At 53.7% G+C, this 14,045-nt stretch overlaps 1 protein-coding gene across 1 annotated transcript; it reads right to left on the bottom strand.

Annotated features, from left to right (window-relative positions):
- Positions 1-5,320: 5,320 nt before the first annotated feature.
- Positions 5,321-13,677, bottom strand: LOC306637851 (serine/threonine-protein kinase SIK1-like). The gene is given in 19 exon segments (XM_079100679.1): positions 5,321-5,913; positions 6,322-6,553; positions 7,120-7,291; positions 7,294-7,350; positions 7,352-7,421; positions 7,833-8,053; positions 8,179-8,301; positions 8,642-8,791; positions 9,056-9,279; positions 9,814-9,937; positions 10,022-10,035; positions 10,038-10,111; positions 10,113-10,143; positions 10,281-10,442; positions 10,607-10,670; positions 12,963-13,054; positions 13,057-13,078; positions 13,509-13,611; positions 13,613-13,677. Coding segments are annotated over 19 exon segments (2,334 nt in total). The 5' UTR covers positions 13,663-13,677; the 3' UTR covers positions 5,321-5,564.
- Positions 13,678-14,045: the final 368 nt, after the last annotated feature.

The raw sequence follows: 14,045 nt of genomic DNA, 5'->3' as shown, positions 1-14,045 counted from the left end.
AATTCCAGCGCAACAGTCCCTGCTTGGTCGGACACACCAGAGCTCAGTCCGGCCTTCCAGCCCCTGTAGTAACACACAGCGCTCTGGTGGGTGGTCCTGTTGCGGCCTGTCAGCAGCTGTCTCCTCACAACCGTGCGAGTCCCTCTCACTTCCCATCATCGAGATGCGCTCAGCCTACACAAGGGGTTCCACGTCACCCGAGGACAAGCTCGTCATCGTTGGCCAGCGTCCTCACTGTGTCATACACACTCCAGTGTTCCCTACAGGGTCGACCACTGCGGTCTTCAGCCAAACCAGCTGTGGTGGGTGGACATGACTCACATCCTGGATTTGGGGACCATGTCATGTCATGTTACTATGGACACGTGTCCTCTCTTCATTTCTGCCACCACCTGAACAGGAGAAAATGCCACCAAGTCATTTCTCCCCGTTGAGCTGTTTTTGCAGTCCTGGGCCATCCGCTGGTTAAAACTGATGATGCTCCTGCTTACACCAAGTCTTCTTTTCCACAGTTTTGTGATCAATATCATATTCCTTATAATCTCCAAGACCAGGCCATTGCAGAGTGAGCTCACTGATCCCTTAAGTTACAATTACAAAAACCAAAGGGGAGATAGACCCACAGAGTTGCTTAAATCATGCTCTCTTGTTCTGAACTTTTTAATTGTGATGCTGAGGGTCACACTGCCACTGAGTGACATGCGGCTCCCACCAGGCCGGGCCCATCAGGCCCAGTCTGGTGGGGAGATGCACAAGCAGGACGATGGAGTGGACCAGACCAGTGGCAGGCCCCTTGTGTCTTTCCAGAAGGCGCAGTTCATCTCTCCGGGTCCCCGAACGTGCCACCTCACCACCATGCAGGATCTGCAGCCACAGTCCAAACAACTGCAATGCGCACCAGGGGCATTGGCCCGGACTTTAGCCGGGAATGGATGCCGAGGCAGAAGAGGAAGGATGCAAAGAAGACTCGGCAGACCAGAATGCAAAACCGCCCACAACCGCAGATCCTGACACCCCAGGCTGAAGAGAGGCCCGCCAGCAGGAGGTATTAAACCTCCAGCCACTGTGTCTGTGGCTGTGCTGGCTTTATTGAGCTGTTAGGTAAATGGGGTTCACGGGGAAACTTATTGAACTTATAACCCAGATCACCTTTAGTGCATCCAGCTGTGTGGACTGAAGAATCCACTCCAGAATTTACTAATGATATACACATGGTGGGAAGTTTTCAGATAAACCTATTCCCCCTGTTCATACAACTGGATTAAATTACGCTAGTTGTAGTGGGAGTCTATCTACCTCTATGTTGGTTCCACAGTGAAAGTACTGGCTATTTAAAAGTGGTCCAAGAGATAAAGACAGCACATGGGGGACCCAGCCAATATCACTGGCCCCCAGGATTTAAAAAATACTTCCAATTAGAAAAATGAGATTTCCCAATGACATAACTGTGTTTCCCACAGAGCATCCACCAATACCTTATTGCCCTAATGATACAACAGAATCGGGTGCCTTTCCTAACTGGGTGGAGTGTGCCAATGTAATGCCAGTGGGACATTATGTCCCTGGCAATGTGGATTTATTTTATTTTAGATTGATCTCATAGATTTGATAAGAGGCACCCATGTCAAAAATTTATGTCTCCTGGAGAATTTCTTAGTGATATTTTGATCTTCAGTGATGGTGGCATACAAAAGATCTGTGGCATTTGATAACCGCCTTAGATCTTACCAAATATACCAGTAACACCAAAGCTAAACTTGTGGACAAGAGCTATAGAGCAGTCCCTGTTCTGGCCTGTGGGCCTGTGTAGAGTCTCCTTAGGTCTTAATTTCTAGGAATATAAAAGGAAACAGGCAGGAAACAAATACCATGTGACTGGCAATCTGACAAATTGTATTGCTAGGTATAATAAAGGACAGGAGGTGCCTGTTGTGCTAGCCCTCCTTTGGTATGATCCCAGCTGACATTTCAGATGCCTTGGTATTCTGAGGCTGGAGTTCAGTCCTACAACAGATGCATGCACGGCTCAACAGACCCTGCATGCTCTTGGTCTTGTATTTGAAGTGGTCACTTTAATATTTGTTTTGGTCTCTGGCATGACATCCACTGTAGACTTTTCAAAGTATCAAAAATGTTCATTTTCTTAATGATTTGACTCAGAATACTTCCAAAGCCCTACAGAATCAGGTAAATATTAATAAGACAAGATAGAAACTAAATTCAATATCCTGGAAGCTACAGTCATAAATATAGCAAAAGAACTTGCTGCTCTCAAATTCAAACAGCAGCTTCATTGCCATGCTGGCTACAAATATGTTTTGTGTTACAGCAGCAAAATGTAACACTTCTCAATGGGATTGGGAGAAAGTTAAAAAGCACTTGATGAGCATTTGGCAAAAAAGTAATGACAGTTTAGACCTTCTGAAGTTCCATTGCCACATTCAAGATATTCAAGAAAGCGGAAATGATCTTGTGGAGCCCACGTGGCTTGCTAAACGGATAATGACTTAAATGGTTTTAACCCTTGGAATATGTCAAAGCAGTATGGTACATTTTTGGACTTATATGTTTGCTATAAATACTCTTTCATATTATAATAATAGGATGCTGCATCTTCCAAAAACAAGTCTGACAACTCCAGATAATAGTTCATCACTTATGATTAAAAAATTAAAAAGTGGGGGGAGGTGGAGAGCAGGGACTCAAACCCTGGTCTCTGATTCCCTTATGGCTGTGTTTGCACTGGGACCTCACTATGCAAAGGTGCAGGTCAGATGCTTGACCTTGGCTCCCACTGTGGCGTAGCTCTTTGTGGACACTGCTGTCCATGTGCTGGGCACCTGCACTTGAAGATCCCTCTTTTGTTTTGGTACAGGGATTGAACCCAGGGCCGCCTAACCACTGAGCCACATCCCCAGCGCTCTTTTAAATTTTTTTTTTTTTTTTTTTTTTTTTAGATAGGCCTCACTAAGTCCTTAGGGCCTCCCTAAGTTGTTAAGGCTGGCTTTACTTGTGATCCTCCTGCCTCAGCCTCCCAGGCCCTGGGGATCACAGGTGTACCAGACATCTCTCAATTTGGTCAAGTCTTACCAGAGCCACTTCTACCTTTTGTCTGTGTGTATTGCAGTCGGGAACCTGTTCAGGAATCTTTCTGAGACCTGCTCTCCATTCTTCAAGTTCGGACCAGAAGAGGAGCTGGATCACTCAGGCGCCGTCATCCCGCGAGTTGCTGCGTGGTGTTCCCGTGGCCTTCCCACCAGCCGGAACGGGGCTGTGTGTGTGAAGATGAAATTTCCCTACAGGAACCTCCCTTTGTGTGTGTACGCAGCCATACCTGCCCTGTTGCTGGGAGGTAGTAAAGACAGAGACCAGGAAGTGTTTTGCTGTGAGATTCTTCCCACCTGGATTTGTAAGTGGATTCACAGAACAGTTGGGGGGTGGGAAGAGCCCACTGCAGAGACCTGCTGCGACTTCAGCGACCTGGAGGCCCGTGGCTGGGAAGGGCTCCAGAAGCCTGCACCACTGGGCCACCTGCCACTCTTGCAAGGGGGGCCTATCTGAGGCTAGACGCCCTTGGTTCTGCCTGGTGAGGGTACAGGCTCTGCTGGTACCATGGCCTCTCTGTAGATGTCAGTGAACCGGAGGCCGTGGCCTCTGCATGAAGTGCCTGAAGAGCAAGTCCCCAGAGAGACAGCAAGGGAGAGGGCAAGGGTTCCCCAAATAGTTTATTTAAATATTAAATTAAAAAAAATATGTCAACTAATCATTTGGCATACATTTATCACGTTAACAAAAGAAAGAAACAATTCAGTTATGGTAAAAAAAAAAAAAAAAAAAAATTCTGTACATCTCCAGCAGATCACGTAGTGTCTAACAGGCTGTCGCGCTACGGTCTGACAGCGCCGCTGAGAAACCTAGAAGCAGGCACGCCCAAGAGCGAGAAACGAAACGCAACTGGGCTTTCCCCCAGAGGGTCCACAGCGCAAGAAAGACTAAGTACGCTATGAAAGTAAAGTGCTTGTCGTTGCTTCAGAGAGAACACAGCGGTCGGGTGCCTCTGATGGGCGGCCTGGGGACGGGAGCCGTGGGAGGCCCAGGCCGCGCCAGGCGCAGGCAGGAGGGAGACTTTGGTGTTTTCTCTGCGGCCAGGCACCAGGTCCGCCCCCCCCAAGGACAGTCCTCCGCAGTCACTGAAAAAGCCACAGCAAGTGGCAGCAGCAGCAGACACAGGCAGGGAGACAGGCCAGGCGGCTGGTGGGCAGGGTCACATGCCACACCGCGCACTGAGGCGCTCCGGCCTCCGTGACCCTCAAGTAGCTCGGTCAATCTTTGGCTATTAAAAACACCCACTGTCCCCTTCAGGATGACCTCTGACCTCCATAACACTGGGTTGCAAAGCCACCAGGCTGAAGGCACCTGGTCAGGGAGGGGAACTGCACAGGGCAGGGGACATGGATCCCCGTCCCAGGGAGGCTTCTGGCTGGCTGAACGCTGGGTTCGCCTGCTGAGGGCAGCCGCGCCAGTCAGACCAGGCCACTCCTCCGCCGGCTCCAGCCGAGGCCCCTTCCTCAACACAACCTGGTGCTGGGGGATGCTTCTCAACGTGCCCGAGAGGTTCAAACCAGGAACACAAAAGTGTAGTACAAAATATAAAAAATAAGTAGTGTCTATTGTCTCCTATTATATACACATACAGTATCTGCTTAAAAAAGAAAGCTTTACAAACACTGACCCAAGCTTCCCATTTCACCTTCCGCGAACAAAGCCAGATGAGAGTGCACAGCCCGGAGCCGATGCCAGGGGAAGCGGCCGGCAGCAAGCCCGTGTCCACCTCCCACGGCCCGATCCTGATCACCTCCCCCAGGTGAGGCATTGCTGTTGGACCCTGATAATGAAATGCATAAAAACGTAGTAATTAGCAGCAGAAACAAATGCGCAGCAGGAAGAAACCTTGGCTTCCTCGCGGTGCCAGGCTCTGGGTCAGGTCGGCCACCCCGCTCCCAGGCCCGCCTTCCTCGGGGCTCCCCAGAGGATCCTGCACAGCTGCCTTGAGCAGCGCATGACGGTCCCTCTGGAGTAAACCTGGCTCTGGTGTTGGGGAGAGATCCACCACCGGGCGGACCCCAGAGGACTGTTCTAAACTGATGCGCGAAGCAGCGAGTTCACAGTTTTCGTTACAGCATGAACGTTCCAAGAAGTGGAGAGCTAGAGCTAAAGCCAACACAGACACCACCTTGCGCGGGGGAGCAGAATGCTCCTGTCACACAGCCAGGGAGGCAGGCAGGTTCCCTGCCCCTCGTCCCATCCCACCCGCCCCCCACCACACTCCCTCCTCGATTATTATTTTTCTTCAAAAAGTTTCCAGTCCCTACTCCTAGTTGAGGTCACTCAGTGCAAGAAAAAAATAACAACAAAACAAAAAATAAACTAAAAAGCCCATACACCTAACGTATTGCTTGTTTCGCTTCTAAAAAGTTCTTGGCTTTGAGTCCAAAATGTCTTCACATACTCTGAAGTTATTGCTTGACAAGTCAGCGGCCATGGCGAACGCAGTGGGGCTGCCCTCACTGCACCAGGACGAACGTCCCCCGCTGGCCAGAGGTCAGGTCTTCCATCTCGCAATCCCCCCTGTGGCAGCCCAGCAGGGTCACAAGCTGGGCCAGTCTGGCGAGGGACAGTGGTGGGGACCCCGTGGGGAGGGCTGCCGGGCTGGTGCTGATGTGCAGCTGGGCGCCCAGAAGCTGTGCAGCTGACACCACGGGGGACACACCGGCCTGGAAGAGCGGGGCAGGCAGCAGCGGGAGCCCCGATGCAAGGAGGCCGTCACAGGGGGCAAGCACATAGGAGGCGGGCAGTGGTGGTGTCTGCGGGCAGCTGGGCAGGGCGGCTGGGTGGTGCTGTAACTGGAGCAGCCTAGGGGAACGGAGAGCAGGGAGGGGACAGGTCATCCCACCAGCTCTGCTCAGAGGCTCTCAGGTTTCCACACTGCCCAGGTTAGTCAGCTCGCCCTGCAGAGCTGCTGGCTGGGTGGCCAAGCTGAGCGATGCAGGACAAACCCTGAGCCACGTTCTCCACCAGGCTTCTATCCACCCTCAGAGATGCCTACCAACAGGCCAGTTCCACTCACTGCTCCCTTCACCCACCCGCAGGTGACCAGCGGACCCCTCATTGCCCCTTCCACCATCATCCATGGAGAGCAAGGCCCCAAGCTGCAGAGACCCTGTGGCCCTGAGGCAGAAGGCGCATGGCCCAGCACACAGGAAAGGGACGCCTGGCCATAAGCAGGGTCCTTAACCAGGAAGCACCAAGTGCGGGGCCTACCTCTGCTGCTGCAACACCTCCTCCAGCAGGTTCCTGCCCTCCCGGCCACTGGCGCCGCTGCCCTGCAGGCCTGGGCTCTGGATGGGGGTGTGCAAGGTGCCTAGGCCGCCCCGGGAGGCCCGGCTGGAGGAGGACTGGCACACTTGGCGAGCCAGCCCCTTGATCTTGTTCAGCCCCAGGAGCCCCTTGGTCCTTGCATTCTTCCTCAGCTGCTGCCGAAAGGCCTTGAGCCCTGGGGAGAGACAACGCAAGGGATGATGGACTCTGGCTCCTGGCTCTGGACTTTCCAAGCCCTGGAAGGGGCAGGAAGGATGGGCAGTGGCACAGCCGTTGGACTGTCACATTTCCTGCAGGGGAAGCTGACTCTCACTCGCCCTCCTGAGATGGGGCAACGCCTGGACAGACGCTCTAGGGAACACAGGCATGGGCAGCCTAGGACCCTCGGGCTCCAGGGCCCCGGGGCACAGAGTGCTGGGGTGGCCTGGCGGAACCCAGGCAGCAGGGGTGCTGGGCTGCTGCTTTCAGGGTCCCCTCCCTGACCCTGACCCTCCTGCAAGTCAGTAGCTGCGCCAGCACAGATGTCCCAGCTCTCAGAAGTAGCCAACAGAGTCATCTGTCATATCCAGGTTTGAGTCCACCTAGGGGAGACCAGGGTTCCCAGAGCTGGGATGGCACCTCTAGCCTGCCCAAGAGCACCGCTGGTCTCCCCACAGCAGGCAAGAAGCGGGAAAGCGTCTGCCACGGGGGACAGAGGCATCCTCTAGGACGGGAGTGTTCCTGGTGAAGGAGAAAGTGCACCTAGGGGCCTCACTTGAGTCAGTGAGGTGTCCGATGCCCTCCGTCCCTCCTGAAGCTGACAGGGAGCAGACCCCGCTCTGCCCAGGCCACCCTGAGCCTGCAGCACAGGGGTAGCAGACCTGGGACCCAAGAAATGGCGAGGCCAATCCTGACTGGGGGAGCAGGTGCCCAGCGTAGCCCCTGGGTGGCCAGGCTGCTGCCAAGCCCAAGGGGACCTTCGCCTGCAGAGACAGGTCAGACAGCTGTCAGAGCTGGTTCCTTCTGAGGCAGTGGCCGCAGTGGAGGAAGAGGAAGCGACTATACTGCAGGCAGAGTTGGGTGTTGGTGAGGGACAGGACACCCTGCCTCTCTAGCCACAGATAGAGGCAGCGAGTGCTAGGGAAAAGGGACAGGCCACTGAGCTCTGCCCCCTGGTGAGGACAGACAGCATGGCCTTCCCAGCTGTACCCTCGCCTGGACAGGAAAAGGGTGTCCCCGGACAGCTCCCGACCACCAGAGCACAAAGGCCTCCCAGGCAAGGTCCTGGTGCGCACGCAGGAGGGCAGGTTATCGAGAGGCTCGGACCCAAGACAGAGGAGGCCCGGGCCAAGCGCTGCCCTCCTGGCCACCAAATGAGCGTGCACGTCTGAAGTCAACTCATGAGGTCCTGGGATTAAAGCCAACAGGCAGTTCTGAGAACTGTGCAGAGGGCGGGTGGCAGGTCCTCGGGACACTTACAGGGAGGGGTGACTCGGGAGAAGCAGGTGGAGACCTCAGCCAGGGTGTGCCTCCGGCCCGTGCCGCCCGGCAGGGGGTCCTGCGCCTCCTGTTCCTCCTCCAGGCCAGGACCCAGCCTGGCCTCCTCGCTGATGGCCGTGTCCAGAAGGCTGCTGGGGGAGATGGGGCGGTGCTGGAACATTCCATTGCAGTTGGCATCCACTGGGAAGAACAAGGGCTGCAGGGAAGGACAGACACAGTGACTGACTGGGCTCTGTGAGCACAGGCATGGCTGGGGTGGTGGTCACAGCCTCTAGGAAGGATGCCAGCCTGCCCTGAGCATGGCTGTGGGCACTCACACACCTGCAGGGAGCTTTGGAGGTCACAATCCATCTCGGCCTGCAGGACAAACTGTGCCAAGGCCTGGGGCTGTGGGCACAGTAGGCAGGATCGGAAAGGGTCACCCAGGCGGCCTTCCTGAGGCACCTGGGATCAAGAGAAGGGGAAAGACGGAGCTGGCACCAAGACTGGTGCACACAGATGCTAGCTGCTAAATGGACCCCTTCCTCTCCAAGGTCACACGCATGTGCAGGTGACCAGGAGCAAGTGCCAAGATGCCAGCACCAGGGATGAGCAAGAAACCAGTGGAGCAGCTGGCATCTCATCATTGCCTGGCAGCCCACAGCCAGCTGCCGAATGTGGGAGAGCCAGGGGGCAAGGGGCTCTGAGTCTCATTCCCATGTCCAAGCAAGGGATTCGCAGCACAGAGGACACAATCCAAGGCAAAGAACCAGGAGCTGGGCTTGGGAAGGAGTCCTGTCCTCACCTCGCAGTTACTGAGGTCTGCGCTGCGGGGCCGCGGCTGCCTGGTGGGCCCGGGGCGGGCAGGTGGCTGAGTGCTCCGCTGCTCCTTGAGGCGCTCGAGCAGGAGGTAGTAAATGGCAGCAAAGTGGTTGTAGCTGCTGTTCTGCAGTGACTGGGGGACAAGGAGTGGGGTCAGGTGCAGGATGGCGCTCGAGGCCCAGAGCTGCACCGTGGGTGCCTGCATTGGCTGCTGGGGTCCTCTGCAAGGCTTTCCCAGGTGGAGAGACTGCCTCTTAGAGGAGGGGAAAACTGGCCCTGAACCAAGCTGCACGCACGGGACCTGCACTGGGGTGGGCCCGCTCGCACAACGGCTCCTACACCGGCCCCGGCACAGGGCACGCGAGTTACGGTCGGGGCAGATGGGCAGTGTGCTCACCTCCACGGTCCTCTGCCGGTCAATGCCAAGGGCCTGCATGATGCCCAGCACCTGCTCATTGTAGTCGCCCAGGTTGGAGGCGTAGCTGTGCACAGAGAAGGTGGGGTCAGCCTGCTGAAGGAGGGAGGGGTCTGCCTGCATCCACCGGTGCTGCCAGATCTGGGCAATGGTGATGCGCTTGGCAGGGTCTACCACCAGCATGCGGCGGATCAGCGTCTCACAGTCTGGGGGAGGAAGAGAGGGACACACACTGAGTCCTGGGGGCTAGTCCCCTGCACACAGGCAGGTGCACAGTGACAGTCCTAAAGAAGGCTGCACCCTGGGTTCACACCTGCCACCAAGGAGCTTGGGACCTGGGGAAGGCACACTTTAGTCCTTATGAATATCCCCCAGAAAGAACCACAGTCCCTATCCTGGTGTGACACATCGGGGCAGCAATGGGTCAGACACACTGTTGAAACAAAAAAGCATCCTGCACAGGGCCAGCCAGACCTCAGGGAGAGGCCAGCATCCCAGCACCTGGCCCTGGGGAGACTGTAGGCACCAGGCTCTTGAAAGCCAGCCTGGAGGGAGGGTACCAGCCCAGCCCTAAGCAGGACTCTAGGAGAGTACCCCATGGGTCAGGTTTTTCTTGCATCCAGTCACCTGAGGCAGACTAGCAGGCACTGCAGGAGACCCACACCTCCTGCTCTTCCCCAGAGCCACCACCCCCTCACCCCCCTTGAGCTATACAGCAGGCTGGCTCCAGGCCCACCCACCTTGAGACATGAAGAAGGGAATGCGGAACCGGCCCTCCAGCACCCGCTGCCTCAGCGTTGGAAGGTTTGGCCCATCAAAAGGGAGAGAACCACAGACGAGGACATACAGCACAACACCAAGGCTCTGTGAATGACCAACAGCAGTGTCAGTGCCCGGCAGGCTGCAGACGTGGCCTTGAGCTGCAGGGGCCACGCACTCGGGTCTTACCCAAATGTCCAGCTGGGGCCTTCATACTCCTTCCCCTCAAAGACTTCAGGGGCTGCATATGGCGGGCTCCCACACCACGTGGACAGAGGCTCCTGGATTGTAGAAGTTCCCAAACCCAAAGTCTGCACGGCAAAGACAGATGAACAAAGTCAACCTAGGAATGCCGGCCTACAGCCTCGAAGTGTGCTCAGAAAGCCGAAGACCCTCCCCGCACGGGCCTCCACAGCAGCACCTCTCCTCCCAACGCAGCCTCTCTGACCTGCCAACTTGATGTCCATGTTGCTGTCCAGCAGCAAGTTCTCCGTCTTGAGGTCCCGGTGGACTATGTGGTGGTTGTGGCAGTACTCCACAGCTGACAGAATCTGCCAGAACTTCTTCCGTGCTTCATTCTCACTCAGGTGTCCGTTGGAAGTTAAATAGTCTGCAGAACAAGGAAACAAAGCTCTGTCCCAAGATGCATAGCCTCGCTGCCTTCTGGGGAGAGAAGGCACAGCGTCTAAGGATGTGTGGACCCAACCCGACGAGCAGGTCCCGCCACGTGAGCACTCTGGGTGTCAGCGGGTACTGAAAACAAGTGTGGCTTACCAAACATTTCTCCATTTTTTGCAAATTCGGTGACAATGTACAGCATATCCTTTGTTTCCATAACCTAAAAACAAAACAAAACAAAAACAGAAAAAGACCTAATAATTAACACATAAGAAAAGAACACACCAAGCATATAAATAATCCATCTGAACCCTAATACATCTTTTACTTCTGTGGGATGAGCCTCCGCAATATAGAAATCAGCCAAAGACGTTCTCCCTGGAGTGACCCAGAGCACACATCCCCTGACCTGCCTGTCCTGCATGTCTCTACATCCTCCCACGCGCCTGTTAATTCAGGCTGCCTCACATGCCTCCCAGGGACGCTGGAGGCCACAGGTCTAGAGTCCTCTGCACTTGGTCCACACACCAAGCAGGTGACAGGTGATTCAAGTCAGTAGCCAGAACAAACTGAAGGGTGGATAATGCTCCACTCCTCCTTGCTTTACTGACAAGACAGAAAGCTGTAGGAAAACGGCTTGCAGGGAACTGCTCTCTGGGCATAGTGAATCACTCAGCATACATCAACAGCAACAGTCAACGTCAATATACATCTTAAAAGTTCATTTATCCTTTGGGAACTTTGTTACCTAAAAAAAAAGACTTTAAACATAACTAAGAACAAGGCAAAATTCAAATCTTTGGTATTGAAAGAAAACAAACTCACGCCTGTGTGTTTCAACATGTTTTAGAGGGAGACAACATGTCTTATGGAGAAATACTTTTTTTTCAGGTTCAAAATACAGTTATTCCTTTAAAAAAACACTTTAAAGATAACTACTTTGATCCAGAAATCAATAAAAATGTTTTATTAAAATTCTAGCTAAATCTCCAAGCTTAAATTTTAACCGCTCCTACCCCATGTGTGTAGTACACAACCACTGCTTATTCTCTCTCCATTAAAAAAAGAGAGAGAGAGAGAGAGAAAGGAGGAGAAGAAAAAAGATTCCAGAGTCCCTGTGTTTTAACTCTTTAAAAACGTGATGAAAGGATAAAGCAGCTCGGCAAGGTCCCACCTGAGCAGCTGCTCGCACATCAGACACCAATGTCAGGACCAAAGGACTGACAGTCCTCACTACCCCACCCAAACCAGACAGCCATCAATCACCTATAGCAACAGCAAGAACTCAACTCCAGAGAAGCCCTCTGGCACTGATGGCACAGGTGATATGCTTCCTTCACTGAGCCAACTCTACCCAGGGGCAGAGTGGAAGAGCAGGGACTCGAGGAAGGACTGAAGTTGGGGTCAACCCTTCACAAAGTCGGAAGCAGTCAGTCCACTCCTGAGCAGCTAGAGAGGCACACTTCCCAGGCACCAACTTCAGTGGCCTGGAGGAGACTTCCTATCTATCTCCAAGCACAACTTAAAAGTGACGACCAGATGAAACAGGAGCCCTGAGCACATGGCCCTGAGCTCTGTGCTTAAAGACACGGGGGTAAACTGTCCCAGCAGGGGAAACACAAGCTCCAGCAACACCAGTACAGGAGCCCGGGGGCAAGGGGATCTTAGGTTACACTCTCCTACCATAGCACACAGCCTGCCAATCGTGCACACGCTGCCCCACTACCACCTGATTCACACTGCTCCACCAGACTCTTCAGGAAGAATTTAGTCAACACGGGAAGATGAAATAGTGACTTCCCCAAAGCTTTATTCCTCTGCAAAGCAGAAGTGACTTCATCTTTGCAAAAGTGGTCATTATCACCAGAAGGTCTAACAAGGACACTGCTTTGCTATCCTAATTAATTACTTGTTTCCCAAAGATATAATTAATATATTAATTTCAATACAAGAACAAAAATAAAGTTAAAAAACAAACCAACAGATGGTCATGGTACATCACATTCCTGACAGGGAGTAAGTGTCAAGTTCCGGAGGCCAAAGAATCTCCAAGTCTCCACTAGGCACTAAAGAGCTCAACAGGAAGAGGAGTGTTCATTGCTGCCCTTGCAAAGGTAAGCTCATGAAAACTGGCAAGAGCAGCTCTTTTAAAGTTTAATCATTGTGTGCAAAGGCAGAAGTTTCTAGTTGTACTCAAATTTGTCCTTCTGGACCAAGTCCAGGACCTGCAGCAACACTAGATATGGTTCTCACAGTGAAGTCACTTCAACAACAGACCTCTACGCATTTAAACTGGAGCAAGTTATGATACTAGATAAATTTTTAATGAAGCAAATCTCAATTATAATCCAAAAGCAAAAAAATAGTTGCAAATACATATGCAGAGTTTATTTTAAAAATCAGACAACCAGTTCACTGTCTCCCACACACATTCAGAAAAAGGGGCACCCTTCAGAAACCAGGCTGTGGATGGCAAAGGACTATCTGGACAGGGAAGGCAGGCTGACCTCACCTGGTAAAGTTTGATGATGTGCGGGTGGTTCAGGAGCTTCATGAGCTGGACCTCGCGGTAGATTTTCTCCAAATTGCTTGAATCTAACCGTGTTTATCTATTATTTTTATTGCAACCTACAAATTTTAAAAGTAAAAGAATATTAGAAAAACAAACCACTTATCCACATTTACACATTTCATTTTTTGCAAGTTAATTTCACACACACTTTACATCTCACAAAAGGTCACAAAATTTGGGGGAAATTAACCAAGTAACCACTGATATTTAAAGGAATCAATGTTAAACGTCTAAGTATTTCCCAGCTTTACCTCTGAATCAGAATCAAAGACCCACTACGCTCCCGGTGTTTATGATTTGTTTTGTCTTTGGTTTGGTGATCATTCTCATTGCTATTCTTAATATCTGTACAAATTGTGTATAAACGTATCCCAGGGCATTTTTTCTTTACCAGACCGGAGCGTTTATAATCAACCCCGCTAGCCGTCTATCAGCTTGGGGTCCCCGGCTCAGACTCGCTGTCCTCCCCGCGGCGTCCCCGCGCACCTGCGTTTTGGTGACTCGATGCCGCGCCAGCTTCACTACCGCAAAATTGCCTTTGCCGAGAGTCCGCTCCACGTCGTAGAAGCCCACGCGGAGGGGCTTCTGCGGCCTGGCCCGCGCCCGCCGGGGCCGCGCTGAACTCCGACATGATCACCATGGCTCCGGGCCGCACCTGCGGACCAGCGAGGGGCGCGCTCAGCGCGGACGCGGCCGGAGGCTGCGCCCGCCCCAGCCCGCCGGCCGCCGGCTCCACTCCAGCCGCCCGACCCCCTTGCACCCACCGGCGGTGCTCCGCTCGGCCACTCCCGGGCCGCGGCCGGTTCCGCCGGGACCCCTAGTCCCCTTGGTCCGTGAGGACCGGCTCCCACACCTGTCGCTCCCGGCCACCTGCAGTCTGTGCCCCGATCGCTTTACCCCGCGGGGCGAGGACCCGCCCCCGCCGCCCGCGGTCGGCTCCACCGACCCCCAGACCCCTTGAGCCCCGCGGGCTGTGCGGACCCGCTCCGCGCCTCCCCGCCGCCCGCGGTCGGTTCCCTCCCG

The sequence above is a fragment of the Sciurus vulgaris genome (assembly GCF_902686455.1).
Source record: "Sciurus vulgaris genome assembly, chromosome: 10".
Lineage (NCBI taxonomy): Eukaryota > Metazoa > Chordata > Mammalia > Rodentia > Sciuridae > Sciurus > Sciurus vulgaris.
This window is presented reverse-complemented; position numbering and strand designations above follow the sequence as displayed.